Source organism: Harpia harpyja, chromosome 17 (assembly GCF_026419915.1).
Source record: "Harpia harpyja isolate bHarHar1 chromosome 17, bHarHar1 primary haplotype, whole genome shotgun sequence".
In the NCBI taxonomy this organism is placed as follows: domain Eukaryota; kingdom Metazoa; phylum Chordata; class Aves; order Accipitriformes; family Accipitridae; genus Harpia; species Harpia harpyja.
In genome coordinates this window covers 227,691-254,594 of record NC_068956.1, presented here as the reverse complement: position 1 = coordinate 254,594, position 26,904 = coordinate 227,691, and the positions used below count along the sequence as shown (strand labels likewise).

The window sequence follows — 26,904 nt, the reverse complement described above, 5'->3', positions numbered from 1 at the left end:
GCTGTTCCTTTACACGGTTTAAAGAGGCGTGAGGTTTAGAAGATGGGACAAGGAAAAAGAATCACTTTACAGGTGGTACCCACCGTGCCTGGCGCTTTCAGTGCCCCCTCAGAAACTGCCCCAACAGCCACAGCGCATCGGGGGCAGCCAGGCATTAGCAGTCACTGGGACGTGGCCTTGGGTGGGCTGAGCCAAAGCTGAGCCGGTGGGAAACTCAAGCTTAAACACATCCTCGGCGTGTCTCTTTTTCCCGAGGTGCCAGGCCGCAGCGCCACTGATGGAGCCTCATCGCAGCCCCCCAAAGTGCCTGTGTTCATGTACCAAGAGGGGTGGGAGGCAGTGGGAGGCACCCAACAACCCCCACTTCGGCCTCAGCGGTGCCTCGGGCTGGAGGACGCCCACCACTGGGTCTCCATCCCTATCCCCATCCCATCCCCATCCCATCCCCTCCTGCTCCACCCATGCCCTAGCCCTCGCAGGCAGCTGCCTCCTCCTGCTCTCTCTCCATGCAGAGCCAAGCCTCCAGGAGCTGGCACTCGCCAGGGGGATGGTCCCAATCCCGACTGCACGAATCCAGGCATGGCAATGCAGGGGGTGAGCGCAGGGCCACTGCCCCCCCTCCCCGCACCCAAACCACCCCTGCCCCTCTGACTCCTGCTGCCAGGGAGGGATGCTCCGCAGGGAGCAGCGTTAGAAAAGCTCCAGGTGATGGCCATGAACAGGCAGTGTGGTCCTGAGGGTCCCAGAGGCCCTGGGGGTGCTGGAGGTCTCAAGTGTCCCAGTGTCATGGCCGACCTCGTGCCACCCGCCGGCCACACCAGGCTCAGGATGTGACTCAGGCCCCGGCTGACGTTCACGGAGGAAGAGACAAAACGAAGTGGAGGAAACACGTGACGTGCTGGCGTGCTCCCACTTGGGGTACGTGTCTTTTCCCTGCGGCCCCCAGCAGTCGCCAAGACCGGGGTTCCGGTGGCAGCCCCTTCCCCCCAGTGGGATGGGACAGTGCGTCCCCCCAGCGCATGCTCTGCCATGCCCCAGGTGTGGCACGTTAGGGCAGGATCAGACCTGCAGCAGTGTTTGTATCTGTGCAATACAAGCCCCTTCCAGCCATTCCTCCTTTTTCGTTTTCCTCCCTGTGGTTCCCAATGCCTGCCTGCCTGTCTGCCTGTTTCTCTGCCCAGCCCTTTGTTAAAGGAAGCCAGGGCAGGGAAGGAGGCAAAGCGTCCCCCAGCCGATCCGACAGCACTCTTGTCCCCAGGCAGAGCGATGGGCTGCCGACTCTCCGGCCACAGCCCAGGCGCAGCATCCCAGTGCCAGCTCCCTCAACACCTGCAGGTCCCCAGCCAGGGGCTGGGACCAGAGCAGGGACGGCGGCAAGCCTGGTGCCACCGCAGCAGGAAGGGAACACGCTTGCACACACATGCATATGTACACATGCACACACACGCATATGTACACATGCACACACACAGATGCCTGGCATACCCTTTCCTGCCATCCCCAAGCCCCCGCTCCCAAGTCCGGCTCCCTGCCTGCAGAAGGAGGCAGGAGGGTCCTCATGGCCCAGGGGCTTGCGGGGGGGGGGGGGGAAGGAGCCCCCAGGACCCCACAGCCCCCAGCCCAGTTCAGCTGCCACCAAGTCACCCAGACCCCAAACTGGCCCCAGGCATGAGGAGCAGTGCGAAGCAGACCTGGGGCTCATTCCCTGCCTTGCCTAGGTTGCCTGTCGCTGCCAAAACTTTGCCCTTATTTTGATTGCCAGCATAACGAGCCTGTGCATCTCCCACATCTCTTGGAGGAGAGTCAAACCCCGTGTTGGCCACACGCGGCTGTCAGGAGTGTCACTTTGGTTTTGCATAACGCTGTTGCTATGCTGCTGGGGGGGTCCAAAAACAAGCCACGCCACGTTCCCTGGAGCCAACACCCATATCATGCTTGTCACCACCTCAACCAAACCAGGTTGCATTTACCTGTCTGTCACATGTGCCCAATGCCACACACAGGCCAGCTGCGGTGTGAGACCCAGCGGGGCTGGGGGCCAGTCATACGTCCCCCACATGCGAAGCTGCCCCAACCTGCTGCACCCACGGAGCAGCAGCCAGCAAAAGCAAAGCAGGAGAGGGGCGTGTGAGGGAAGTTGCCACAGGCTGCTTGGATCCCCCCCGCACCCAGGACCCGGCCTGGGCAGGCTCTCATCCCAGCACCGCTGCCCATGAGCTCGGCTGTGGCACACGAGGCAGCGGTGCTGGGGAAGCCCCTTCCCCACAGGTGCCGAGCAGCACCAAGGGGGCCAGGGGACCACCATAGGCACCGGGGCAGCACAAGCACTGGGAATGTGGCCATGTGGTCCTGCTGCCTGCCAGCGAAGCATCCAGCATGGCATATTTCCCCAGTAGCCAGAGCTGCCTGCTCTGACACCCCACGGACAAACCCGTCCGCAGCCTCCAGAGCGGATGCTCTCCCAACTCACAGTGTCCAGCCTCAGCCTCCAGCTGTGGAGGGTGCAGAGCTGGAGATACCAGCTGCGTTGCCTCCCTGGTCCCCTGCACAGCAGTTTCTGGGGTGCTGACGCTGAGCCCCAAATTCCCCATGGCAGTGGGAAATACCTCCCAGGTTCCCACCAAAGCTGTTGTGGCTATGGGCTCTAGTGGCAGCAGAGCCACCCGCCCAGGAAGCCACGTGTGCCAGGGCCAGAGGGCTATTTGGGGCAGAAAAGGCCACTTGGAGACCTCTGCTCAGAGGGCAGTGCCAGGCAGCCCGGTGGTGGATACCTACCCCAACACCCCAGGGAGGGCAATTGTGCATGGGCTGCTGAGACATGCCACGGGCACTGGGGACACCGGCTGGCTGTGTGCATGCCTCTGCAGGGACAGGCAGCGGAGTGAGCAGAGAGCAGCTGCTGACAGGACACAAAGCCACAGGCTGCTGCTTGTTTCCATCTGTCCACCCCTGCAGCTCTGCAGCGTTCCCATGAGATGGGTAGGACATTGTCCCTGTGCTGCGGAGCAGGGACCAGCAAGACACCGAGGGTCAGGAAAGGACAGGTGATGGGGAGGGATGTCACCCTCAAACCATGAAAAGCCTTTGTGGGGCTGTGCACCCTGCCCTGTGTGCAACAGCCACCGCGCCACATGGGGGACCATGTCCCCTGTGCCTCCGGTGATAGTGACAGTCCCTGTGCTGCAAGGGATGGTGGGATGGAGAGACCCCCCAGCCCAGGACACACAAGGCAGGTCTGGCAGCTCCACGGCAGCAGCAGCAAAGGAGCAGGACTCCTCTCAGGCCCAGGGACATCTCCATGCCCCCAACGATTGCAGGATCCAGAGGGGTGCCGATCTGGGACCCCCCAGCAAGGACGCCAGCCTGGATGGTCAGCCTGCATCGACGCTCCCAACCACAGTGACACCAGGAGCAGCATGGTCCGGGCGATTTTCCCACCTCATCTGTCAGCTTTGCTTTAGAGCATGTCAGTGCCCGAGGAAGCTCATCTGTCAGCTTTGCTTTAGAGCGTGCCAGTGCCTGAGGAAGCTGGGCAGGCTGGAGGAGCACCAAAATCCTGCCAAACTCGACTGGGACGAGCTGGAACTTACAAATGAAGGCTTAAAGGACTGTAAAGGTAATTAACACCTACCGACACTGCTCTGCAGAAAGCGGCTCTGATGAAGGTTTGGGTTGATAGATGCAACGAGGATGCAACCTGCACTGCTGGGGGTGGTGAGGCCCCACACAGTGTCCACCAGGACATTAACATTGGGCACCACTGATTAAACGCATTGCCATGTAAAGACCTGGAGAAGTGACGGATCCCATGGAAACAGTCGCCGGTGGTGAGCAGCAGCTTTCCTGCCCTGGAGTCGCAGCTAGTCGGGGTCGTAGGTAGCATTTTAATTGTCACCTGGAAGGGAATTTATCATCACCATCAGTACAAGTGTACAGCTGGTGCCCGGGCTGGGGGAACAGCAGCGAGCAGTGGGGCTGAGGGATGCTGAGGATGGGGTGTCTGCCGTGCCGGACCTTGGGCAGGCGCCTGCCTGCGTGGTGCCCAGCCGCGGTGCCCAGGGATCAGCCAGCGGATGGAGCGGGTGCTCCCCCGCCACAAGCCACCCCCCGCATGGCCATACACACCGTCATCTCCCCTCTGAAGGGACCCCGGTGATAGCGAGCCCGAGGTGAGGAAGAGCAGCCATGCCCCGGCTTGGCATGTCCTCTCCCCAGGTGGTGACAGAGACCCCAGCAGGTCCCTGCGCCCCAGCCCCCATATGCTCCCCCCATCCCCAGAGCATCACACCCCTGGAGCATGCAGGGGGTGGGGGCAAAACAGCCCCCATGCCTCTCAGGAAGGGGGACACCAAAGGCCCTCAGGGCTTTCAGCCCCAAATTGGCAGCAGTGGTCAGCACGGGGTGGGTGCAAGGTCTGGCCCTGGCGCTGCTGCCTGGGGACCCTGGTGACCCCCACCAGCCTCTTGCTGAGGATGCTTCAGTTTTCCAGGAGCTGGCTCTGCAGCTGACCAGCCCGCACCCCCTCTGCCCCACAGACAGGCGTGGGACTGGCGGCCAAGGTGCAGTCAGGGTTGGGGGTGTGGGGTGGGCTCGCCCCAGACCGCAGACAGAGGACCGCAGACAGAGGACCGCAGGGACACAGCCACCTGCATCCACAGCCCCCCGGTGGCTGAGGAACCCACTCCCAGGGTGGGCAGAGGCAGGGAGGCAGAGGCTGCCTGCTACTGGGCTGAGACCAGCCACTGCTCATGACACCTCCCGGGGCTCCACATCCTGTCCCCAGGCTGGAGGGACACAGGAGAGTGGACAGTGAGGCTGGGACACAGCGGGGGGGGCAGGGAGGTGTCTCGTCCTGCACTGCCCCAGAGCTTCCACCATGTGTGCCTGAACAACCTGCAGAAGGCGGCTGTGGTGCAGGACATGCAGCAGTACATCCTGTGCCACCTGGACTGCAAGCCCGCCCTGCACCAGCACCTGATGCAAAAGATGGGCAAGATGCTGAACCAGATACTGCACACCAAGAGCAACGGCTGCTTCCTCTGCCTCGACCAGGGGCCAGATGGCACAGCTGCCGGTGCCGTGGTGCTGCCCGAGGTGCGGCACATCCCTTCCACGGCCTCCACCTCCGGCAGTGCCAGCGCCTCCTCCTGCTGCCGCCCTTCGCCCCTGCCGAGATGCTGGGTGAGGGCTGGGGGCCAACGCCTGGGGGAGTGGGCCACAGACGACCCAAAGCACAAGCCCCCCCAGGGCAGAAGAGGGGCCCGGGAGGGCAGACGTGGGGTGCTGTGGTGGGGGGAAGCGCAGAGCCCCGATGCAGGACATGCCCCAGGCCAGCAGTATACCTGGCAACACCCAGCCAGGACAGTGGGGATGCAGCAGTGCCAGGCCCCCGCGCTGTGGGGCACAAGCTGCCCCGCACCCTAGGGACCCCTGCCCCAGGCCCTCCTGGGCCTGCCCCGCTCCCGAGCCTCCACTGCTGGGTGTCCAACACCGAGGCCACGCAGCACCGGGTGCCCCAACACAGCTGGAGCTGGCACCGTCAGGGACCCGATCCGCACCCTGGCCATGCAGGGGGGGATCCCAGAGTCCAGCCCAGCCCTTTCCCGCCCCGGCAGCAGCGCAGGCAGGGGCAGACAATGCCCTCGACCAGACCCTTTATTACAGAAGGGCTTTTACACAGCACAGACACACGCAGCCCTCCTCATGCACTGCCCCAGCCCCACCGTGCCCCGGCCCCCCCCCCCCAGCTGCACACCCCCGGGGGCCCCACGGCGCAGGCGGGCGGCGGGTGTTGCATAGAGAGGGGCTGGGTGGGCAACGGCCAGAGCAGGGCCCCACGGCGTACACGGCCCCCAGGGAGCGGCGGGAGGCAAAGGGGGGCAGAGCCAGCCCGCCCCACGCCCCCACCGCCCCGCCGAGCCCCCACCACCGCGCCCGGGGCCGCCCAGGGTCCTGCCCTGCCACCCCCCGAGCCGCGGGGGCAGCGGGCCGCCGGTCACTCCTGTACATATTGCAGCAAGATCTCAGCCAAACATTCGTCCCCAATAAATTAAAAAGGTCCGTGTCCTGGGGGTGGTTAAAAAGGCGCTGGCCGGCGGGGGGGGGGGGGTCACTCCTCAGGGGGCTCGGTCAGGAAGGGTGAGGTGACAGCGTGGGCCTGGGCGATGGCCGCCAGCTCCTTCAGGAACTCGCTGAAGATGACGGCGCAGTAGACGGCGTTCTTGACACGCAGCGCCTCGCTCTGCCGCTCGGCCGAGCCGCGGAAGAGGGAGGCCCCGGCCAACGCCTGCAGCACCTGCCCGTCCCGCACGTGCTGGAAGGCGAGCTGTGCTGCCTGGCGCGCCCGCGTTGGGCTGTTGGTGTGCCGTAGGATCAGCTCCCCGATGGACGGCTTCCGGCTCTTCACTGCGGGGAACCAGGTCAGTCCCGCGCCAACGGCCCAGAGCCCCGGCACCCAGGGAGAGGCAGCTCCCGGCCACCCTGCACGGCCCCCAGCCCTCCGTACCGCCCTCAGCCCTCCGTGCCACACAACGTGCAGCCTCCCGCACCTCTGAACAACCTCCAGCCCTCCGCCTCACCCCCAGCCCCGTCCAACGCCACGGGCAGCCCCCAGCTCACCGTGCAATGCAACGTGCAGCCCCCTGCCCAAGCCCCAGCCCAAGGAACGGGCAGCCCCCAGCCCTCCACGCCGTGCCTCGCCGCGGCAGGTGCTGCCCACCCGGCCCCAGCCCTTGCCCCAGCCGCCGCCAGCCCTCACCCAGCGTCTCGGTGCGGCGCAAGGAGGGCACCGTGCTCGGCACGTCCGACCAGTCCAGCTTCCCCCGGGCGATCAGGTACTTCTTGGCTTTGAAGAGCAGAGCCGGGAAGTCCTCCTGGCTGGCGGCGAAGCTTTCGATCTTGTTCTTCACCGAGCCGAGGACCTGCGAGGCAAGGGAATGCTATGAGGGCCGGCCCTGGGCAGGGCTGGGCGCTGCGTTGGGGGGGGGGTCCCGGGGGACCCTGCCCACCCCAGGGCATACCTGCAGCAGAGACTTGACGCTGGGCTGGAAGACCATGTTGGTGTTGAGGAGGAAGGAGCGCAGCAGGGGCTGGGGGTAGCAGGCCAGCTGGGCCACCAGCCCCGTCAGCAGAAAGTTGACGTAGAGCGAGTTGTGCAGCATGTTCTCCAGCTTCCCGAACAGCACCGAGACAAAGGGGCCTGCGGGCAGAGCGGGGTGCACGTCAAGCAAAGCCGCGGGCAGCGGCACCCCCGCCACCACAGCCCCATGGCCCCCCACCTGTGAAGGGCTGGCTGGGGGGCGGCCCCACCGCCCGCGGCGGGCTGGCCACCAGCTGGGCCAGGGGGTCCGGCGGCCGCAGCGGCGCCCGCCCCGCAGCATCCCCCTCGGGCAGGCCGGCGAAGCTGGCGAAGGCCTCCTCCTCCTCGCGGGACAGGGGCGTCTCGGGGGGCTCCTGGGGGGCGGGCAGGGCCCCGCCACCGCCATTCTTCATCTCGGCCTCGATCTCCCGCAGCTCCTCGGTGAAGGCCTCGATGGTGACGCCAGCCCCGTTGGGCTCGGCCGGCACCCGGGCCAGCAGCTCCTCGATCAGCGAGTCCACCGAGGGCAGCGGCTCCCAGCCCGGTGGTTGCAGATGGGGGGATGGGGGGGCCGCAGCCCCATTCTGCGCCGGGACCGGCCGGTGCTCCCGCTCGGGGGGCGGCCCCGCACCATCGCCCTCGCCCTGGGGGCTCCGGCGCACCTTCTTCACCACCACGTCCCCCTCGGGCCGGCCCGGCTCCGCCGGCCCATGCGCCCCGTTCACTAGGGTCCCCGAGTCCCGGGCCTCGGGGCTGGGGCCCCCCGCACCGGGCTCACCGCTGCTGCCGGGGAGGCCCCCCTGCCCCTCCCTCGCCCCCTCCTCTGGCAGGCCCCGCTTTTTAGTCCGCGGGGTGGGGGGCCCCGGGGGGCGCGGGGTGCCGAGGCAGTCGGGGCCAAGCGGGGGGCCACCGTCGGGCGGAGGGGCGGCACCGCCGGCGCTGGGCTCTTCGCCGTCATAGGGTGCTGACCAGACGCGGCAAGCCCAGGTGCAGCGGTCGATGCTGCGCCGCGCGTCCCGCAGGTACTCCAGGTAGTTCCTGTCCAGCTCCGACACCTCCTCCCACTTGCCGGCCCGGTGGCAGGGGCTGCCGGATGGCGTGCCGGGGGGAGCGCGGTGCCGGGCCAGCCGCCTCGGGGGCCGCGCTCTGCTGCCGCATGAAGAAGGAGAGCCGGGAGGGCGTGGAGGGCTTCGGCACCGTCACCACCGAGGAGGTGTCCACGTTGGGGCTGCCGTGGCCTGTGGGCGATGGTACGGAGCGGGGTCAGCACGGAGCCAGGATGGGGCGGCAGCCGTGCGGCACAGCCCCCCCCGCCCCGCGGCAGCAGGCTCGATGGGGCGCGGAGACCCCAGTACCGTACCCTTGGACCAGGCAGCGTGCTCCTCCTCCCGGTCGGGCGGCGGCAGGCTCTCCGGACGGCAGCACCGCGGGATGAGGGAGAGGAACTTGGCGGCCGTCTTCCCATAGATGTCCAGGTCCCTGACCGCCCGCTTCTGGCTCAGCATGACGTGGCTGCAGGGCAGCAGGTACCTGGGGGGAGTCGGGGCTGCATGTGGGGGCTGCCGGTGGAGGACACATGCGCAGGGGAGCGGGATGTGGCCGGGGACAGGGGGCCCCACCGGACCCCAGTGCCTTCAGCAGCAGGGCAGACGATGCGGATGCCCCAAATCCATGAGCACAGTCGGGAGTGACACCCCAGGCCATGTCCCAGAGGAGCAGGCGTGGGGCAGCAGCAGGTCGGCCCCCCCCGCACCGGTGTCACAGGGCAGGTTACCTGAGCACCAGCTGGAGCATGACATCCTCGCAGTTGAGGCTGAGCAGCGTCCGGAAGAGGCTCAGGGACACCATGCAGAGCTGGGGACAGGTCAGAGGTGAGGGAGCCGCAGGAGGGCATCGCCACGGCCGGGCAGTCCCATGGGGCAGCAGTGGGGCAGCCGGGCAGTCCCACAGGGCAGCAGTGGGGCAGGAGGGCAGTGCCACGGCCGGGCAGTCCCATGGGGCAGCAGTGGGGCAGCCGGGCAGTGCCACAGCCGGGCAGTCCCACAGGGCAGCAGTGGGGCAGGAGGGCAGTGCCACAGCCGGGCAGTCCCACAGGGCAGCAGTGGGGCAGGAAGGTAGCACCACGGCCAGGCAGTCCCATGGGGCAGCCCACAGTGGGGCAGGAGGGCAGTGCCACAGCCGGGCAGCAGCTCAGGGGGCTGTGGGGTCAGCCTGGCACCTCTCACCCGGGAGTTGCTGTTGATGCGGCCCACGAGCGTGTCGAGGATAGTGCTGTTGTCATGGCGGTGCAGCAGGACGAAGCGCAGGAAGGTCTTCAGCAGGGCCGTCTCGCTGACGCTGCGCAGGAACAGGTCCAGGTAGGCTGTGCTTGCAATCATCTCCTCGATGGAGGTCTGTGGGTGGGAGCAGCTCGGCGCGGGGCTGGGCCATGTGGGCACCCGTGGGGCCCCCTGCCCACCCACACAGGCAGAGGTACAGGCAGGAAACCTCCTGCCCAGGCTGGCAGGCAGCTCCGCACCCGTTGCAGGGAGGTCCCTCACCTTGTGCAGCGCCGGCCCCATGACAGGGACGAGGAACCCATTGTGGACATAGTCCACCAGCTGCTTCTGCACGAGGGGGTGGGCAACCTGCGGAGCAGGGTGGGTGTCAGGGCCACAGCCAGCCCCGCGTGGGGCCAGCGGCCCCCCAGCCTTACCTGGATGACGGCGTTGCAGAACTCCAGAGAGTTCATGAAGAGGACGAGGGAGGAGACGCCGATCCAGTCCTCACGGCGCAGGAAGTGCCAGTCGTCCCCCCGCACCTCGATCTTGCGGGGCAGGGAGGAGTACAGGGCGCTCAGGCCCGTGGCCAGGACCTGGGGGGACAGGCACTCAGCTCCCCGAGCCACCAGCCCCCCTGCCAGAAAGCCGCAGCACCGGGTAGCCCGCACAAGGACAGACACCACGGTACCCTGCTCGGCCGAGCCCACCTGGGACCCCCACCCTGCAGCCCAGCATAGCAGCCCATAGGAATCCACCACCAGACCCCCGCTCCAGCTGGCATGCAGCCGGGACCGGACCTGCACTTTGCTGGAGCCAGAAGGAGAGCAGCAGCAGGGCAGGCAGGGCAGGCAGCAGGAGCAAAGTGGGTGCAGATGCCTGCAGCACTGCCCCGGCACACGCCATGGAGCCCTGGCACCTGCCCTGCCTGCTCTGCTCCTGCCTGCCTGGGTCATAGAATCACAGAACGGTTTGGGTTGGAAGGGACCTTCAAAGATCATCTCTTTCCAACCTCCCTGCCATGGGCAGTGACACCTTCCACTAGACCAGGTTGCTCAGAGCCCCATCCAACCTGGCCTTGAACGCTTCCAGGGATGGGGCATCCACAACCTCTCTGGGCAACCTGTTCCAGTGCCTCACCACCCTCACAGTGAAGAGCTTCTTCCTTCCATCTGATCTAAATCTACCCCTTTTCAGTTTAAAGCCATTATCCCTTGTCCTATCACTACACTCCCCGATAAAAAGTCCCTCCCCATCTTTAAGTACTGGCCCCCTTTAGGTACTGGAAGGCTGCTATAAAGTCTCCCCAGAGCCTTCTCTTCTCCAGGCTGAACAACCCCAACTCCCTCAGCCTGTCCTCATAGGAGAGGCACTCCCGCTCTCTGATCATCTTTGTGACCCTGCTCTGGACTCGCTCCAACAGGTCCATGTCCTTCTTATGTTGGGGGCCGTAGATGTGGATGCAGTACTGCAGGTGGGGTCTCAGGAGAGCAGAGTAGAGGGGGAGAATCACCTCCCTCAACCTGCTGGTCACAATGCTTTCAATGCAGCCCAGGATACGATTGGCTTTCTGGGCTGCAAACACACACTGCTGGCTCGTATTCAGTTTTTCATCCACCAGTACTCCCAAGTCCTTCTCCGCAGGGCTGCTCTCAATCCACTCATCACCCAGCCTATATTTGTGCTTGGGATTGCCCCGACCCATGTGCAGGACCCTGCACTTGGCCTTGCTGAACTTCATGAGGTTCACACAGGCCCACCTCTCCAGCCTGTCAAGGTCCCTCTGGATGGCATCCCTTCCCTCCAGTGTGTCGACCACACCGCACAGCTTGGTGTTGTCGGCAAACTTGCTGAGGGTGCACTCGATCCCACTGTCCACGCAGGTCCCCTGGCACCAGCCCTACCTGTTCTGCTCCTGCCTGCCCTGGAGCCCTGCCTGCTCTGCTCGTGTCTGCCAGCTGCCGGAGGCTCTGGGTCTCTAGCCGCTGGACCCAGCCACCCTCCTCCAAACACCAATCCCATGGGGAAACCTGCCCTCCTCCATCCCAGTTCAAAGCAGGGGAGCTTTGCTGGGCCCTACGTTCCCCGCTGTCCCCAGGGAACTGGTTCCTTTGTCCCCAGCCTGCCGCCAAGCCCTCCATCTCCAAGCCCTCCCTGCTCCGCGGCCCAGGCTCCCCAGCCAGGGCAGGACCTTCCTCCAGCGACACCTGTGGCTCCTGCCCCAACAGCCAAACCCGACCCCACATCACCACCAGAGCTCTTGGGGACCGGCCAGGTCCCAGCACTGCTCTGGGGAGGGGGCCATCACATCGGGTCAGCCCAGCCACCCCCAGCCGTACCGGGCAGAAGTAGGAGTTGTCGGTGATGGACTTGGCCACGGCGTGGTTGCTGGCGGACATCGCCATGATGAGCAGCAGCGCGTCCCTGGCCTGCTGCCCCAGGACACCCTCGTGGTGGATGAAGGGGATGAGGAGGGAGAAGATGATGAGGTTGGCGGGGCCCTGGTCCGTATGGCTGTGGAAGAAGAGCTCCAGGATGGAGGGCTCCTTGGCCACGGAGACGCAGAGCTGGTTGAGCAGCAGGACGAGGCTGTTCTCCAGCGGGGCGGAGGTGGGCTCAGCGCACAGGCTGAGCAGCCGCAGCAGCGGCGTGAGCACCGGCTTGTGCCGCAGCAGGGGCTGCCGGGCCTGGCTGATGAGCATCTCGTAGAGCTTCAGCTGCTCCACCTTGCGCTCCTCGGTGAAGTCGCCCTGCAGATGCCAGCACAGCAGCCGCTCCAGCAGGTTCTCCGAGGCCACAAACTCCAGGATGGGCCCCCGGGCCGCCTCCCCCCGCGGCCGGTCCTCTGCCAGCAGGTTCAGCATCTGGTAGGTGTTGTTGCGCACAGCGCTGAGGTCATCAGGTGCCGGCTTGCAGCCGCGCCGCTCCAAGATGCGCAGGACCTGGAGGAGGGTGGGCATGGCAGCGGCACTGAGTGCCGGGCAGAGGTGGGGTCCCCCACTGCCAGCCCCCCATGCCCCTGGCTCACCTGGGACCAGTGGTTCTTGAAGACCATGAGGCAGGTCTCGGGGTCAGCCGTGACGGGGCTCTGCAGGCTGGCGCTGCGGGGGGCACGCTGCCCGGCCGCCCGCGGGTTCAGCTTGCTCAGCCAGCTCATCCTCTCCATCGGCAGGGCGAGGGACGGTCACGGGCAGCAGCGGGGCGCCCCGTGGGCCGGGCCGTATCCGACTGCTGCCTGGCAGCGCCGCAGGGGCACGGAGGAGCGGGCGGGCCGCGGGGCCCCTCTCTCCATGCTGCTGCCACCCCGGGCTGGGCTGCGGGGAGAGCGGCGGCTCAGAGCCTGCCCGGTCCCGGGGGACACCCGGCGCTGCCGGGGCACTCGACCCCATGCCCAGGCGACAGGGCGCGAGAAGGAGGGCAGACAGGCAGGCCGGGCCCGGCAGCAGATCCTGCCATGTGGTTGGGATGCACAGGATGGTTCTGGCTCCCCCTCAACACCCCCAGCCCAGGGCCCCCCCCGCACTGCCTCTGCTCCCCACGGCGATACGGCTGGCAAAGGCACCAGCCCCGTCCTGCCTGGGGGCAGCTGCCTGTTTGCCCGCATTGCCCTCCACCACCAAACCCTCCCCCTGGCCCAGCACCCAGAGGTGCCGGCCGAGGAAGCTGCCCCCCCCGAGGACAGGCAGCAATGCTGCCCGCACCCCCATGTTTATCTTGGTCAGGTCAGTGCAGCCACAGCCCTGCCAGCGCGGCAGCGGGGTACGGCTCCCCGCTGAGGGCAGCCGGTGCCCTGGAGAAGCATCGCCCCGTGGCAGCCGGGAGAGCAGCACCATGGGGCTGCCACGCCATTCCAGAGCCAAAGCCGCTGGCACCTGTGGGTCAGGCGCTGCAGGGCTGGGTCACGGCTGCCGGGGAAGAGGGTGAGGAGCCACTGCTGCCACACTGGCCACAGGACCGGCAGGCAGAGAGCATGGAAGAGGAGTGGCACAGGGACAACCCCTCACAGGGACAAGCAGCGACCACCCTGCCGGGCACCACCAGCTCGGCCACAGCCAACAGCACGGCAGGGCACCGCAGGAGGAACAAGCCCGGCGGGGAGGCACCAGGGAAGCCCTTGAGGGCCGAGCAGCATCGGGACGGCACGCAGCCAGCACGGTGCTGGCCCCAGGCCCCAGAGCCGAGGCCGGAGCAGCCACGGGGCTGTGGCACGACACTGCTGAGTGGGACAGGGAGCGCCGCGGCAAGCCAGGCAGGAGGAGGCACGGCGCACATGGAAGCAAAGTCGGTGCCGACACCATCCCGCAGCCCCATGCTGGGCACAGCTCCCTAGGCAGGGGCCAGGGAGGGCAGCGGGACAGGTCGGGGCAGAGCAGCCGCGTCGCCTACCTCGGTGAGCAGGGCCGCGGGGCCGCAGCTCCCCGGTGGCGTGCCAGAGCCAGCGGCAACACCACACCCAGTGGCTTTGCCCCACGAGGCACTGCCAGCCCCGTGTCGGCCCCTAAAGGATGCGTGCCGCGGAAGGGGCTGGCTGCTGGGGCCGCGGCACTGCCCCACGACTGACCCCAGACCCAGCGAGAGGAAGGAGTGCCGGAGCGCCGGGAGCTGGGCCGGGGAAAAGGAAGGGCGAGCGTGCCGGGGCGGCACAGGCCGGGAGGGCTCTGGCTGCCGGCCCTGCCTCCACACCCAGCTCCGCACTTTGAACCCGGGAGCCGGCCCAGCCCGCGGCACCCAGCCCGGGTCTGTGGGGAGGACCCGGCACCCAGCCAGGACAGCCACCTGCCCCCGTGCCCCACACCCGGTGGGACCGATGGCCCAGCAGCATCCAGCTTGGGGGGCACAGGCCCCCCAACAACTGCAGCAGGGGCCTGGCCCGATAGCAGCCCCCAGCACCTGGCTGCCGCGCACAGGCAGGGAAGAGAAGGGAAGGGAAGGAAAGGAAAAGAAAGGAGGTGCCCCTGGAGCTGCTGCCTGGGGAGGGGGGACACTCGCAGACCCCTCACACGGAGCAGAGGTCCCCACTCAGCACCCTCCCCCCAACTGCTGTGTCTCAGTCCCTGCCACCAGCCCTGCCACCGCCGCGACACTGGGCTGTCCCCATCCCTCGGAGGTGGGATCCCTTGTCCCCACCCAGAGCTGCTGGCGGTCCTGCAGTAGGGACAGGGCTTCACGCACCCACGCTGACACTGGCATCTCCCCTGGCCCACCCAACCCAGCCAGGGGTCTGCTCTCCCAGCTCCACCAGCACCCTAGCTCCATCCCACCCGGCTCCATCCCACCCAGCCCACGCTGATCCCGGCACGCGCTCCCCACCCTGCAGCAAAGAAGCTGGGGAGGGTGGCGAGACCGCGGCAGCGGGCTGCCATCAAAACCAGAGCCTGTGGTGGCGTCAGCCACCTCCACAGCGGAGGCCCCTGGGCCAGGGGTGACACAGGCAGGACCCCCAGGCAGGAGCATCGTAGGAGGAGGCAGCGGGTCCTCAAAGAAAAATCCTCGGTGTCACAAACATGAGCTCGCCGGGCACAAGGGCCAACAGGCAGCACAGCACAAGGCAATGCCGCAAGCGGCACTGACCGTGGCCGAGGCAGCACGTACGACGGGGCTCCCACCAGCCCCAACACTACTGTCACCCTGGGGACGGGGCCAGCAGCAGCGTCGGCCTTTAAAAAGGCTGGGGAAAGCCCAGCCTGGCAGCTGCGGCAGCACCGATGGTGCACCCACAGACAGTGCGGCACGACACCACTGCCAGGGAGCCAGTGGGGATATTTATAGGGCCCTGCGCCCAGCACCCAGCCACCGCTAAGGCCCACCACAGCATGGGGACGGGCACAGAGCACCGTGCTGCCCTGGGAGCCGGCTGTCCGCACCCACTGCTGCTGCCAGGGAGCCTGGGGCAGGGGCTGGCCCCAGAGAAGCCATCGCAGCCCCGCAGTACCCGTCCCAGAGCCCCTGCACCAGCACGGGCCCCCGCCAACCCCCCTCAGCAGCGTGTGGAAAGAGTGACAGTGCGGAGAGCCAGCAGCCCCAGCTGCCGGGCCCTGCCAGAAATAACCTCCTCGGGCAGCCGGGCAGCATGCGCCGCGGGGACAGCCAGAGCGGAGCCGGGTGCCACGCATGCCGAGCGCAGCAGGCATGCCGGAGCGTGCCGGGACAGGGGGGCAAGCGCAGAGCCCTCCCTGGAGATGGCAGCCCGGCGCAGGGGACATAGCCGGGAGCAGCCAGCACATGCGGCCCCTCTGCCGGGACGGGGCACGGCTCTGGCCTCCACTCTGCCACTGGACCAGGAGCAGCCCTGCACCGCGCAGCCCCAGGGCACAGTGAGTCACCACGGCCCCGCCAGCGGCACACACGCATGGGTCTCGGCAAGGACCAGCGAGAAGCCGGCACATCGCAAGGAGAAGGTGGCCCGTCCCTGGGACGCAGCCCCACGACAGAAGGGAAACGAAAGCGGCCATTAAAGAAAACCCAAACCGCAAGAGGCAGAAAGAGGGAAGTCGACAGCAGCAGGGCTGGAGGAGGGACAGCTGAAAGCCAACACGGGCAAGGCAGGGCCCAGCACCTTTCTCAAAGCACGTTAATGAGGGGGACGAACCCCCGGGCAGCTGAGCACAGCGGTGCTGGCGGCAGGCGCACACCCCTCCTGTGGTTCAGGCACTGGCCAGGCGTATTTATACCACGGCACGATCGGCATCCTGTTCCAGCGTGGATGAGGTCTGACTGCGGTTGCTAAAGTTAGACCTCGCCAAAGGCCAGCATGCCGGGGCAAGCCCCCGGCGCACCGGCACCTGCGGCTCCTGCCCCAGGACAGGCTGCAGTCAGACTGCCCAGCACCGTGTCACCATATGAGCCCCTCGCAGAGGCTGGTGAAGTGGGGCAGGGGACAAGCCAGAGCAGAGCGAAGCAATCACCAAGGTGGGGATAGGAAGGCAAAGCCCAGTGGCACCCACAGGATGTCACACACCAGGAGACAGCCACAGCCACGCAGCAGGCGTGAGGGTGGGCAGCCCCACGGCTGGGCTGGCAAGGGGCTCGTCTGCCACACGATGGCCCTGAGGGCCTGGACTTGCCAGCTCTGTCCTGGCACCTGCTCCCTCCTCACCCCGGCCTCAGCTCCCCGCTGCACACAGAGGGGACCCGACCACCAGCCGAGACCTGCCAGGGTACGTCACGGTGCCGTCAAGCCCGCCCGCGCATCAGGAGCCCATCCTTCGCCCACCAGCACCAGCTTCCCGGGCCGCTCTGCAGTGAAGTGTCCTGACAGGCAGCAGATGTCCGGTGGCCAGGGACACGGGGAGGCAGCCGGGGTGCCGCCACACCGAGAGCAGAGATGCCAGGGGCACAGCCGCCCACCTCAACCCAGGACCCGCATACCAGAGACCAAGCAGAGCACCCTGCCCTTGCCAAGGCCTGGTGAGGGCCACGCACCCAGAGAGCCACCCAGCACAGAGCCCACTGCCAGGGTCCGGCTGCCCCCGACACCTGCGGGGACAGGGACAAAGTCCAACGCAGGCAGAGAGGAACGAGGGGCTCCCAGAGGCTCCCAGGAGCGGCAGGCAGGGAGCCAGCAGCCCCAGGCAGAGAGGTGGCAGCTGCTCCCGGGGGAGGCGTTTCAGTCCACCCCTGTGCCTGGTGGGCACCAGACCCTTCCTCTGCACCCCAGGAGGTGGGAGCACAGTGCCAGGCTGCCGTTGCTCCCAGCCAGGCCAAAGGCCACCCCGCAGTGAGCTGCCTGCACTCGCCGCCACGCCAAGAGGCACCAGGCCGGCAACCCGGCCACCTCTCGCTGCCGGACAGAGGCATCCCACCCAAAACCACTCGTCCCAGGGCAGGGGCCAGCAGCAGCGGCAAGCAGGAGCCCGAGAGCCGGGCGCTTCCGCAGGGTCAGCGGCGAGCGAGTCCAGCCGGCCACCACGGGGCCCCGCAGCCCCCTCGGGGGCAGAGACCCCCACCGGGTCACCACATCCCGGTGCCGGCCGGGCGTCCCACCCTCGGTGCCCAGTGCCGCCGCCCCGGGCTCCCCCAGCGCCGCGGGAGGTGCTGCCCACCCCGGGCAACCCCCCGGCCCCCCGCCCAGGGGTCACGGCGGGACCGGGACCGGGACCCACCCCCCGGCCCCGGGGCGCTGCCTGCCCTGCCCGAGGCAGGGCCGCCTACCTGGGGTCAAGGTCGCGGCGGGTCCCGTCCCATCAGCGCCGTACCTGGGGAGGGGAGAGGCGTCGGACGCGGGGCCGGGCCCCCCCCCGGGCCGACCGCGGACAGGGCCGACCCCCGGGCTGCCGGCCCCTCCGCACCCACGGCAGCGCGGCCCGGCCCAGGCCCCGGCCCGGCCGCTCCCCGCCACGGCTCACGGCACCCACGCACCCCCGGGGAGCGGGGCACCCCCGCGGACACCGCCCCGCCCGGCCAGGCGCCCCCGCCCCCCCGCACGGGGACACCCGGCGGCCGGGCAGCCCCGCACGGCCAAGGGCAGGCGGCGGCCCGGGCGCCCCGTTACAGCCGGCAGAAGGGCGCCCGCCGGGCCCGGCACGGCCCCGCCGGGGCCCTCGCGGCGGGCGGTGCCCCCCTCTCCCTCCTTCCCTCCCTCCCCGTTCCCGGCGTCCCCGCCCCGCCCGTTCCCGCCGCCCCCGACGCTCACCGGCCGCCCCCGCTGCGGGCCCCGTGCGCCCGCCGCCATCTTCCCGCCGCCGCCCGACGCCCCGGCCGCGCAGGCCCCGCCCGCGGCCCCGCCCGCCGCGCCCCACGGCCCCGCCCCGCCCGCCTCGATAGGCGGGGCCCGCCAGCCCGGGGCTGGGCGGGGCCGGGCGTTCCGGAGCGCTCATTGGCTGCGCCGCGCCTGGGGCGGGGCCCGGGGGCGGGGCCTGGAGTAGGGTGGGGCCAGGCGGGCCGAGGGGCGCTGCGGGGGCGGGCTCGGCCGCGCGGGAACCGGGCAGCCCCCGCACCGGGTACCCCCCTGCACCGGGCACTGCCTGCACCGCATACCCCCCCTCCCCTGCACCGGGCACCGCTCTAGCACGGTGCACCAGTTACCGGGAACTGCCACCGCATCTTGCAGAGGTCACTGCCTGGCACCGACCATCGGACACCGGAGCCTGCCCCTGGGCCCCGGGCGGGGAGCCGCGGGTACCAGCACTGGGGCAGTCCCCGGGCCCTGCCCTTGTACCGAGAACCGCGCATTGCCCGGGCAGCAGGCACAGGGCACAGTCACGGCCCCAGGTGCCACAGAAGCACCGGGCACCAGCCACTGCCCAGTTACAGGCAACCTGGCTGCATGAGGCACCATGGCCCTGCTGTGCACCGGATACCCCCCCTCCACCTGCACCGGGGACCCCCTGCTCCGGGCACTGGGCACCATCCCTGGCACTCTGCAGGCTGCCCCTGACCCCACTCCCACCTTCCCATGGGCACGGTGCCCCCAGCAGCACCCGTGCCCAACCGTGACCTGCAGCTCCTGCTGCCCGGAGCCCTGGGACATCCACTCTGGCACGTGTCCTTGCCCTGCGGACCCAGGGCCAACTCTCCCAGCACCACCTCCACGGGTGATCCGGGGTCCCCCCAGCACACACCGGCCCAGCGCTGGCACCGAGCCCCTGTGCCCATCTGGCCCTGCCACCCCCCACGGTCCTAGAGCTGGCGCCTGCACCCCCACCCAGAGCACCCCTGACCCCAGCACTGGTAGTTTTGGAGAGGCCACGTGTGCCCCCTGCTCATCAGCAGCATGGCCGGGATCCAGCTCGTTCCATCTGCACCCAAACTCAGCCCAGGGGCTTCCACACCACCCCATGGCACGTCCCCGCTCCGGTCTGCCACGGCCCCTGGCCCCCAGTCCAGCAGAGCCAGATGACAGCTCTGCCGCCCAGCACGCCCAGTGTGGCTGGAGACATGGCTGTCTGCAGCCCTGGTGTCCCGGTGGGCCGGTGAGTGCCCTGGGGAGCCCCATGTTGCCAGGATGCGCCCGGCGCTGGCAGAGTCACACGGCTGAATCCTGCCGAGGGACCGTGCTCGGTGCCATGGCTGGGCTGCAGCACCCACTGGGTGCTGGAGGACAGGTGCAGGAGCCTCACCAGCGCCCACAGTGCAGGATGTACAGACTCAGCTCCGTGCCGTCCCACCGCTGGGTTTGGCCCCAGCCACGCGGCACCACCGGGATCATCACCACAGCCAAGCCTGGCACCGGCACCAGACACGCCTGGGGGTGAGCAGGGCATGGCTGCCCACCATGGGGACCAGAGTGGGAGCATGTGGTGGGGACACCCCTCAGTGCCACGGGATCTGCGGGTGTGGAGCACCCTATGCCACGGCAAGGGGCTGGCTGAGGCGAGGAGCTGCGGGCAGCAGGGCCACGGTGCAGGGCTGGTGGGGGGCCAGGGGCCAGCATGGCTGGGTGGGAGGACGCAGCCAGCCGGGGATGGGGCAGTCCTGAGGTCCCTCTGCCTCCCCCGGCAGCACTGCTACCCGCCGGAGCTGGACCCTGGACCCCTCTGGAGATTGGTACTACTGGTGGATCAGCATCATGGCGCTGTCCGTCCTCTACAACTGGATCGTCCTCATCTGCAGGTGCCTGGGAGGGCACAGGGCAGGTGCTGCTGCCGAAGGCCCCCGGCGCCTGTGGCGGGGTGGGGGCACAGGGCATCCTGGCACTCGTCGGCACTGTCTGAGCCCCAGTGACACCGTCTGCACTGCCAGGTCCTGCTTCCCCGACCTGCAGGAGCAGTACATTGTGCTGTGGCTAAGCCTGGACTACCTCTGCGACGCGCTCTACCTGCTGGATATCGCCGTGCGCCTCCACACCGGTCGGTGCCTGCGCCCCGGTGTGCCCCAGCCCCCTGCCCCGGCCCCACGCCTGCTCCACACCTGGCTGCAATTGCACATGCAAATGCACACTCACCTGTGTGCACAGACGTGTTTGTGTGCACTCACAGCTATGTGCAAACAGCCATGCATCACGTGCACATGCATGTGCATGCCCATGTGTACATGAATGCACACACACGTATGCAGCCATCCACACCTCAGGCCATCGGGTGCACACACACACACCCCCCCCCACCCGCCCCAGGCACGGCCGTCACCCCATCAGCCAGACCAGCACGTGGGGGGTGGGCCTGGGTGGGTGCGCTGGGGTCCCAGCACCCACCGCTGAGACCCTCAGCCCCACGGGCAGCCCAGGCAGCACAGGGGACCCCCAGCCGACAGCAACGTCCCACGGGACACCTGTCTGGGTCCCTGCCAGGAGAACCAGGCCCAAGGACCCCTCTGTGCCCTGCAGTGGGCACCCACCTGGTCTTCCACCACTAACCTCCTCCCGGCACAGGGAAACCCTGGGAACCCTGAGCCCGTCACCCCTCACTTCAGCCCCCCCCCGCTTGATGGGAGACCCCCCAGTGCCAGCATGCCCCCACCAAGGAGCCCCAGCAGTGATCCGGGTCCTGACCCGCTGCCACCCCCAGGCTTCCTGGAGGATGGCATCCTGGTGCGGCACCGTGGCCGGATCCGGCACTGCTACCTGAGCTCCCCATCCTTCCCCTGGGACGTGGCTGCGGTGCTGCCCACCGACCTGCTCTACCTGTGCCTGGGGCCAGGGGTGCCGGCGGTGCGCGCCAACCGCTGCCTGCGGGCGCCGCGGCTCTTCGAGGCCTTCGACCGCTGGGAGACGCGCACGGCCCACCCCAACGCCTTCCGCGTCGCCAAGCTGATGCTTTACGTCTTCATCACCATCCACTGGCACAGCTGCCTCTATTTCGCCCTCTCATCCTGGCTGGGGCTGGGCACCGACGCCTGGGTCTGCCCCAACGCCAGCCGCCCTGGCTTCACCCACCCGCTGCGGCAGTACCTCCACAGCTTCTACTTCTCCACCCTCATCCTCGCCACCGTGGGCGACACACCGGAGCCCCAGCGCGAGGAGGAGTTCCTCTTCATCACCACCGGCTTCCTCCTGGCCGTGCTGGGCTTCGCCACCATCACGGGCAGCATCAGCTCCGTCATCTCCAACAGGAACGCAGCCGATGCCGCCTTCTACCCCGACCCCGAGCCGGTGCAACGCTACCTGCAGGCGCAGGGCGTGGGCGGGCGGCTGTCGCGGCGGGTGGCTGACTGGCACCAGCACCTGCGGGCACAGCGGAAGCTGCCGGCGGAGCGGTCGGTGCTGCAGCACCTGCCGCAGGGGCTGCGGGCCGATGTGGCGGCCAGCGTCCACCTGCCGGCCCTGCACCGCGTCGGCCTCTTCCAGAGCTGGGAGCGCGGCGTGCTGCAGCAGCTGGTGCTGCGGCTGCAGCCCCAGGTCTTCGGCCCCGGCGAGTTTGTCTGCCGCAGGGGCGACGTGGGGCGTGAAATGTACTTCATCCGCGAGGGGCGGCTGGCCGTGGTGGCGGAGGACGGCGTCACGCAGCTCGCCATCCTGGGTGAGGGGCTCTACTTTGGAGAGATCAGCCTCATCAACATCAAAGGTGAGCCCCCTGCTGCACCCCACCGCAGCCCCCCAGCCCCCCCCGGTCTCACCGCAGCCCCCACCTCCCCAGGGAACACCTCGGGGAACCGGCGCACAGCCAACATCATGAGCATCGGCTACTCGGACCTCTTCTGCCTCTCCAAGGAGGACCTGGCGGAGGTGCTGGTTGAGTTCCCCAGTGCCCGGGCCATGATGGAGGCCAAGGGCCGCGAGCTCCTGCTGCGCATGGGCAAGCTGGACGTGCACGCCGAGGCGGTGGCAGCGGTGGCGGCAGAGGAGGCCGAGCAGCGGGTGCAGGCGCTGGAGACTGCCCTGGAGGGGCTGCAGACCCGGGCAGCCCGGCTGCTGGCCCAGCTGGAGTCCAGTGCCTTCAAGCTGACGCTGCGCGTCGAGCGCCTCGAGTGCCGGCTCCGGCGGCGGCAGCCTGCCAGGGGAGCGGGTCCTGCCAGGGCAGAGGGTCCCACCATGGCGCAGAATCCCAGTGGGGTGCAGGGTCCCAGTGGGGTGCAGGGTCCCATGATGCCGCGGGGTCCTGCCCGGGGACCAGATCCTGCTGGGGGACGGGGTCCCACTGTGGCACAGGGTGACAGTGGGGTGCAGGGTCCCCCCAGGGTGCAGGGTCCCTCCACAGCACGGGGTCCCAGAGGGGCACAGGCTGACAGTGGGGTGCAGGGTCCCCCCAGGGTACAGGGTCCCCCCACGGCACGGGGTCCCCTCGGGGTGCGGGGGTGACAGGCCCCCGGCGATGAGCGTTACCTGGGGGCAGCCTGTGGCCTGCCCGGGGCGGGGAGGGGACAGCAGCAACAACAGCTGCTGGGTGACGGGGACAACCATTGCTGGGTAACCGTGACAACCGTTGCTGGATAACGACGAGTTGTTCAGGAACCAGGACAGCGCCGTAACGGGGACCGGGACCGGGACGGGGACGGGGATGGGGCGGGACACGGAGGAGGGCAGCGGCAGGGGCAGGGGCGGGCGCCGGGCTGTGCCGGGGCGGGGGCAGCTCGGGGTGCCGGGGGGTCCCGGAAAAGCGGCGGCGGGAACCGGGCGGGAGCCCGGAGTGGGGCGGCCCGGGGCTGGGGGCGAGCCGGGCCCGGGCCGGGGGCAGCTCGGGTCCCCCAGCCCCGCCGTGCCGTCCCCAGGGGCACCCACAGCCAGCAGCCGCGGGTGCCCGCACCGCCGCCCGGTGACCGCCGCCGCCGCCCGGTGCCCCAGGAGCGCTCCGGGGCGCGGCCCTGCGAACGCCCCCGGCGACCACCGGGCGAACCCCCCCCCCCCGAACCCCCTGACCCCGCCCGGGGCCCCGCCGGCTCCGGCTGCAGCCCGGTCCCAGCGCCCCAGCGCCCCCCCGCCCCGCTCCCGCTGTCCCCGGCGCCCACCGCCCTGCGCCCCCACCAGCCCCGTCCCCCGCACACCTCCACCCCGCAAACTCCCCTGCCTCCCCCCACGTCCCCCCGCTCCCCGCCACCGCCCCCCCCCCCGGGCTCCCCCCGCCGCCGCCACCCGCCCCCGGCCCCGGCCCGCCCCGCGCCGGGCGCCGCCCCCGCTCACTCTCCCGGCGGCTCCGGAGCGGAGCGGAACGGAGCGGAGCGGAGCCGAGCCTCCTCCCGGTGCCGCCGCCGGGGCGGGCGCGATGGGCGCGGGGCGGCTCTGACGGCGGCTCCGCCGGCGCCATGGACCCGCGGCGCCTCAACGAGTCGCTGCAGGAGCTGCTCTGCCGCCCCGGGAACGGCTCCGGCTCCGCCACCGGCTCCACCACCGGCACCGGCACCGGCTCCGCCGGGAACGGCTCCGCCTGCGACCTCCTCCGCAGAGGCTTCCGCGGGCCCCCGGCGCCCAAAGGTGAGACCGGGATGGGACGGGAGGCACCCCCCGCTGTCCCGCCGTGCACACCGCCCGCCCGCCCCGGTTCGTCCCGCCGTGCCTCCCGACGCACCCCGGTGCCCCGCATCCGCCTGCCCGGTCCGTCCCGGCGCACCCCACCCGCCTGCCCGGCGCACCCCGGTTCATCCCGCCGTGCGCCCCGGTGCTCCCCGCCTGCCGGCGCGGTGCAGCCCACAGCACCCGCCGTGCCCCCCGTGCGTCCCCGTCCCGCCACACCGGGCCCGGCATGCCCTGCCGGCCGCTGTCCCCAGCCTCAGCCCTGGTCCCCGGTCCACCAGTCCCGGTGCCGGCTCCTGGGGCAGCACGGCAGGCAGCAGAGCCAGCACGGCGGGGGCTGCCCAGGGTGCAAGCTGGGCTCGGCCCAGGGGGGCAGCGGGAAGGTGGAGGGGACCCCAGCAGGGGCACAGCCACTGCCCACCTGCCCCACCACCGGGGGCCAGGACCCCCGGCCCACTCCACCTTGCCCAGCCGGGGCTCCGCGGGCAGCGGGATGCAGTGCCAGCACCAGCTGTTGTTCGGCTCCTGGGGATGAACAGCCCCGGTCACGTCCCAGGGCGGCCGGGGGAGTGGGGGGGTCAGGGACCCGGCTCCCTCTGCGCCGGGAGGACAGAGGCCCAGGGGCAGCCGCAGGCAGCCACATCCTGCCAGCATGGCTGAGGGCACAGCCCTGGGGTACAGGCAGGACACGGGCAGCACCGCAGGGTGCCCCGGTGCTGGAACCCAGCCCAGGTGGCGGGATGTCCATGGAGCCGAGCCGGGGAGCAGCCGGGGCATCGCAGCCCCACGTCTGCTGTGGTCACATCCACGTGGAGGGAACCCGGGTGCCCGGCTCCCAGCTCCCCACCGAGCCTGCTGGACACGGCCGGAGGTGGAGCCCAGGTGCCCGCACCGTGCTCGGCCATGCTGCCCGCCTGTGCCGGGATGCCTGCAGGCTGCTGGGGGGGACATCTCCTCGGCCACGCTGCCCTCCCCTGCCGGGGTGCCACCAGGGTGTCCGCATGGCAGCCCGTGACCCTGCTGCCCGCAGACCTGGACCTGACAGTGCGTGTCCTGCTGTACGCGCTGATCTTTGTGCTGAGCGTCTGCGGGAACGCCCTGGTCGTGGCTGTGCTGCTCCTGAACCGCCGCCTGCGCACCGTCACCAACTCCTTCCTGCTCTCCCTGGCGCTCAGCGACCTGATGCTGGCAGTCTGCTGCATGCCCTTCACGCTCATCCCCAACCTCATGGGCACCTTCATCTTCGGAGAGGCCGTCTGCAAGCTCATGGCCTACCTCATGGGTACGAGGGGGGTGGCAGGCGGGGGCTGGGGGAGGGCTGAGCCCCTGCCGTGCTACTCCATGCGCTGTGGACGCTGACCCTTGCTGCCCGCAGGCATCTCCGTCTCGGTCTCCACCTTCAGCCTGGTGGCCATCGCCATCGAGCGGTACAGTGCCATCTGCAACCCGCTGCAGTCCCGCGTCTGGCAGACGCGGTCGCACGCCTGCCGGGTCATCGCCAGCACCTGGTTCTTCTCGGCACTGCTCATGTTGCCGTATGCCATCTACAGCACCACGCACGCCATGTCCACCCACGGCGCCCGCCCGCCCATCAGCCAGTGCACCCACAAGTGGCCCAGCGACCACGTCCGGCAGGCCTGGTGAGTCAGCCCCGGGACCCCCCATCTGCCCCCGGCACCCCGGCACAAGGCACGATGTGGTCCGGCCGCCAGCCCCGCTGCTGCGGCCGGGCTGGCGAGGGGCCACTGAGCGACTGGTGCCACATCTTCCAGGTATGTCCTGCTGCTCCTCATCCTCTTCTTCATCCCGGGCATGGTGATGATCGTGGCTTATGGGCTCATCTCCCGCGAGCTCTACCGAGGCATCCGCTTCGAGCTGGACATCAAGGGGGAGGCTGCAGGTGAGGGGCCGGGCTGGCGTGGGGCAGGGCTGGGGGCACCGCTCAGCCCTGCCCTCACCTCCCGCAGCAGAATACCCCCATGGGAAGAGCCCCCTGCCCTGGGACGAGGGGGAGGGCTGAACCCCCACCCCGGGTCCCCACAGCTGGGGGGTTCCCTGGGGACCCCTCCCTGTGCAGGGCCCTGTGCTGCATCCCGTCCCGACACCCCCGCTGCATCCCAGTGGAGGATGCGCTCGGGTCCTCGGGGCGACGCAGGTCCCCGCAGTGCCACGGCCGTGACCACATCCCCTCCTCCCCACAGCTCAGCGCAACGGCGGCGGGGAGCCGGCACCCGCCTGCGACGAGGGGGACGGCTGCTACCTGCAGCTCTCCCGGCCGGGCGGCGCGCTGGAGCTGCGGGCGCTGGGTGCGGCGGGCGCACAGCAGGACCGGGCACGCATCAACAGCTCGGAGGCGAAGCTGGTGGCCAAGCGGCGCGTGATCCGCATGCTGGTGGTCATCGTGGCCATGTTCTTCCTCTGCTGGCTGCCCATCTTCACCGCCAACACGTGGCGTGCCTTTGCCCCACAGGCGGCCCAGCGGGCGCTCTCAGGGACGCCCATCTCCTTCATCCACCTCCTCTCCTACACCTCCGCCTGCGCCAACCCCCTCATCTACTGCTTCATGAACCGCCGCTTCCGCAAAGCCTTCCTGGCCACTTGCGCCGGCTGCCGCCGTGCCTGCCCACGCCGCCCGCTCGAGGAGGAGGTGGCCAACGCCAATGCCTCGCTCTCCAAGTTCAGCTACACCACCGTCAGCAGCCTCGGACCCCCCTGAGCTGGCCATCCTGGCCCCCACTGCCCCCCGGGCTCTGCCTGCACCCCCCGCGCCCCCGCCTGCCCTGGCACCTTCCCTGTGCCCCCCGTGTGCCTGGCACAGCTCAGTGCACCCCCAGCCTCCGGGCCCCCCATGCCCCCCCCTCACCCGTCTGCTTCAGGGCCTCACCAGCCCCCGCACAGCCCCAGGACCCCCAGTGCCACCCCCAGTGCCCCCCAGCTGCACATGTCACCGTGCCCAGGCTGGGCTGGGGCCACAGAGCCAGGGCAGGGGCTCCCTGGGCGGGCAGGGAGACCCTCAGGGCCGGACAGGCCAGGGATGGGGGGGGTCAAGGTGCCCTCAGCCCAGTCTGGGGTCTCCCCGCTCCACTCCTGGGCTCTGGCCACAATAAATTCACCCTGCGCCTGCCTGCGCCCGCCTGCGCCGCTGCTTCCCACCGCACTCGGCCTGACCCGGCACTGGGGGGTCCACGGGCCAGAGCTGTGAGGGACCGGGACTCCACACTGCTCGGGGCACAGGGGGCCACGGG

The 26,904-nt window shown here is 69.4% G+C and overlaps 3 protein-coding genes across 3 annotated transcripts; 2 read left to right on the top strand and 1 right to left on the bottom strand.

Moving 5' to 3' along the window:
* Positions 1 to 5,718: 5,718 nt before the first annotated feature.
* On the bottom strand, positions 5,719 to 18,062 carry FHIP1B (FHF complex subunit HOOK interacting protein 1B). Its single transcript, XM_052812785.1, is given in 14 exon segments — positions 5,719 to 6,405; positions 6,758 to 6,920; positions 7,020 to 7,198; positions 7,278 to 8,182; positions 8,184 to 8,316; positions 8,439 to 8,608; positions 8,853 to 8,932; positions 9,304 to 9,471; positions 9,619 to 9,705; positions 9,774 to 9,932; positions 11,676 to 12,278; positions 12,365 to 12,650; positions 17,488 to 17,531; positions 17,969 to 18,062. Coding segments are annotated over 12 exon segments (3,081 nt in total). The 5' UTR covers positions 12,503 to 12,650; positions 17,488 to 17,531; positions 17,969 to 18,062; the 3' UTR covers positions 5,719 to 6,109.
* CNGA4 (cyclic nucleotide gated channel subunit alpha 4) lies at positions 16,377 to 22,510 on the top strand. The gene is made up of 8 exons (XM_052812996.1): positions 16,377 to 16,743; positions 16,974 to 17,213; positions 17,478 to 18,041; positions 19,157 to 19,247; positions 19,777 to 19,887; positions 20,017 to 20,123; positions 20,781 to 21,776; positions 21,849 to 22,510. The coding sequence occupies exons 1-8, from the start codon at positions 16,377 to 16,379 to the stop codon at positions 22,508 to 22,510; spliced, it is 3,138 nt and encodes a 1,045-aa protein (XP_052668956.1).
* An 844-nt stretch (positions 22,511 to 23,354) lies between these two features.
* On the top strand, positions 23,355 to 26,483 carry CCKBR (cholecystokinin B receptor). Its single transcript, XM_052812661.1, has 5 exons — positions 23,355 to 23,620; positions 24,690 to 24,941; positions 25,035 to 25,299; positions 25,432 to 25,559; positions 25,861 to 26,483. The coding sequence occupies exons 1-5, from the start codon at positions 23,452 to 23,454 to the stop codon at positions 26,373 to 26,375; spliced, it is 1,329 nt and encodes a 442-aa protein (XP_052668621.1). The 5' UTR covers positions 23,355 to 23,451; the 3' UTR covers positions 26,376 to 26,483.
* Positions 26,484 to 26,904: the final 421 nt, after the last annotated feature.

Excerpts from the sequence above, each read along its gene's own strand:
- CNGA4 (XM_052812996.1), top strand. The coding sequence starts at position 16,377 with ATGGCCCTGAGGGCCTGGACTTGCCAGCTCTGTCCTGGCACCTGCTCC. Across the intron at positions 16,744-16,973 it reads CCTGCCCTTGCCAAGGCCTG|ACCCTTCCTCTGCACCCCAG; the intron begins GTGAGGGCCACG and ends GGTGGGCACCAG. Across the intron at positions 17,214-17,477 it reads GAGCCGGGCGCTTCCGCAGG|GGCCGCCTACCTGGGGTCAA; the intron begins GTCAGCGGCGAG and ends TGCCCGAGGCAG.
- CCKBR (XM_052812661.1), top strand. The coding sequence starts at position 23,452 with ATGGACCCGCGGCGCCTCAACGAGTCGCTGCAGGAGCTGCTCTGCCGC. Across the intron at positions 23,621-24,689 it reads CGGGCCCCCGGCGCCCAAAG|ACCTGGACCTGACAGTGCGT; the intron begins GTGAGACCGGGA and ends TGCTGCCCGCAG. Across the intron at positions 25,300-25,431 it reads GACCACGTCCGGCAGGCCTG|GTATGTCCTGCTGCTCCTCA; the intron begins GTGAGTCAGCCC and ends CACATCTTCCAG.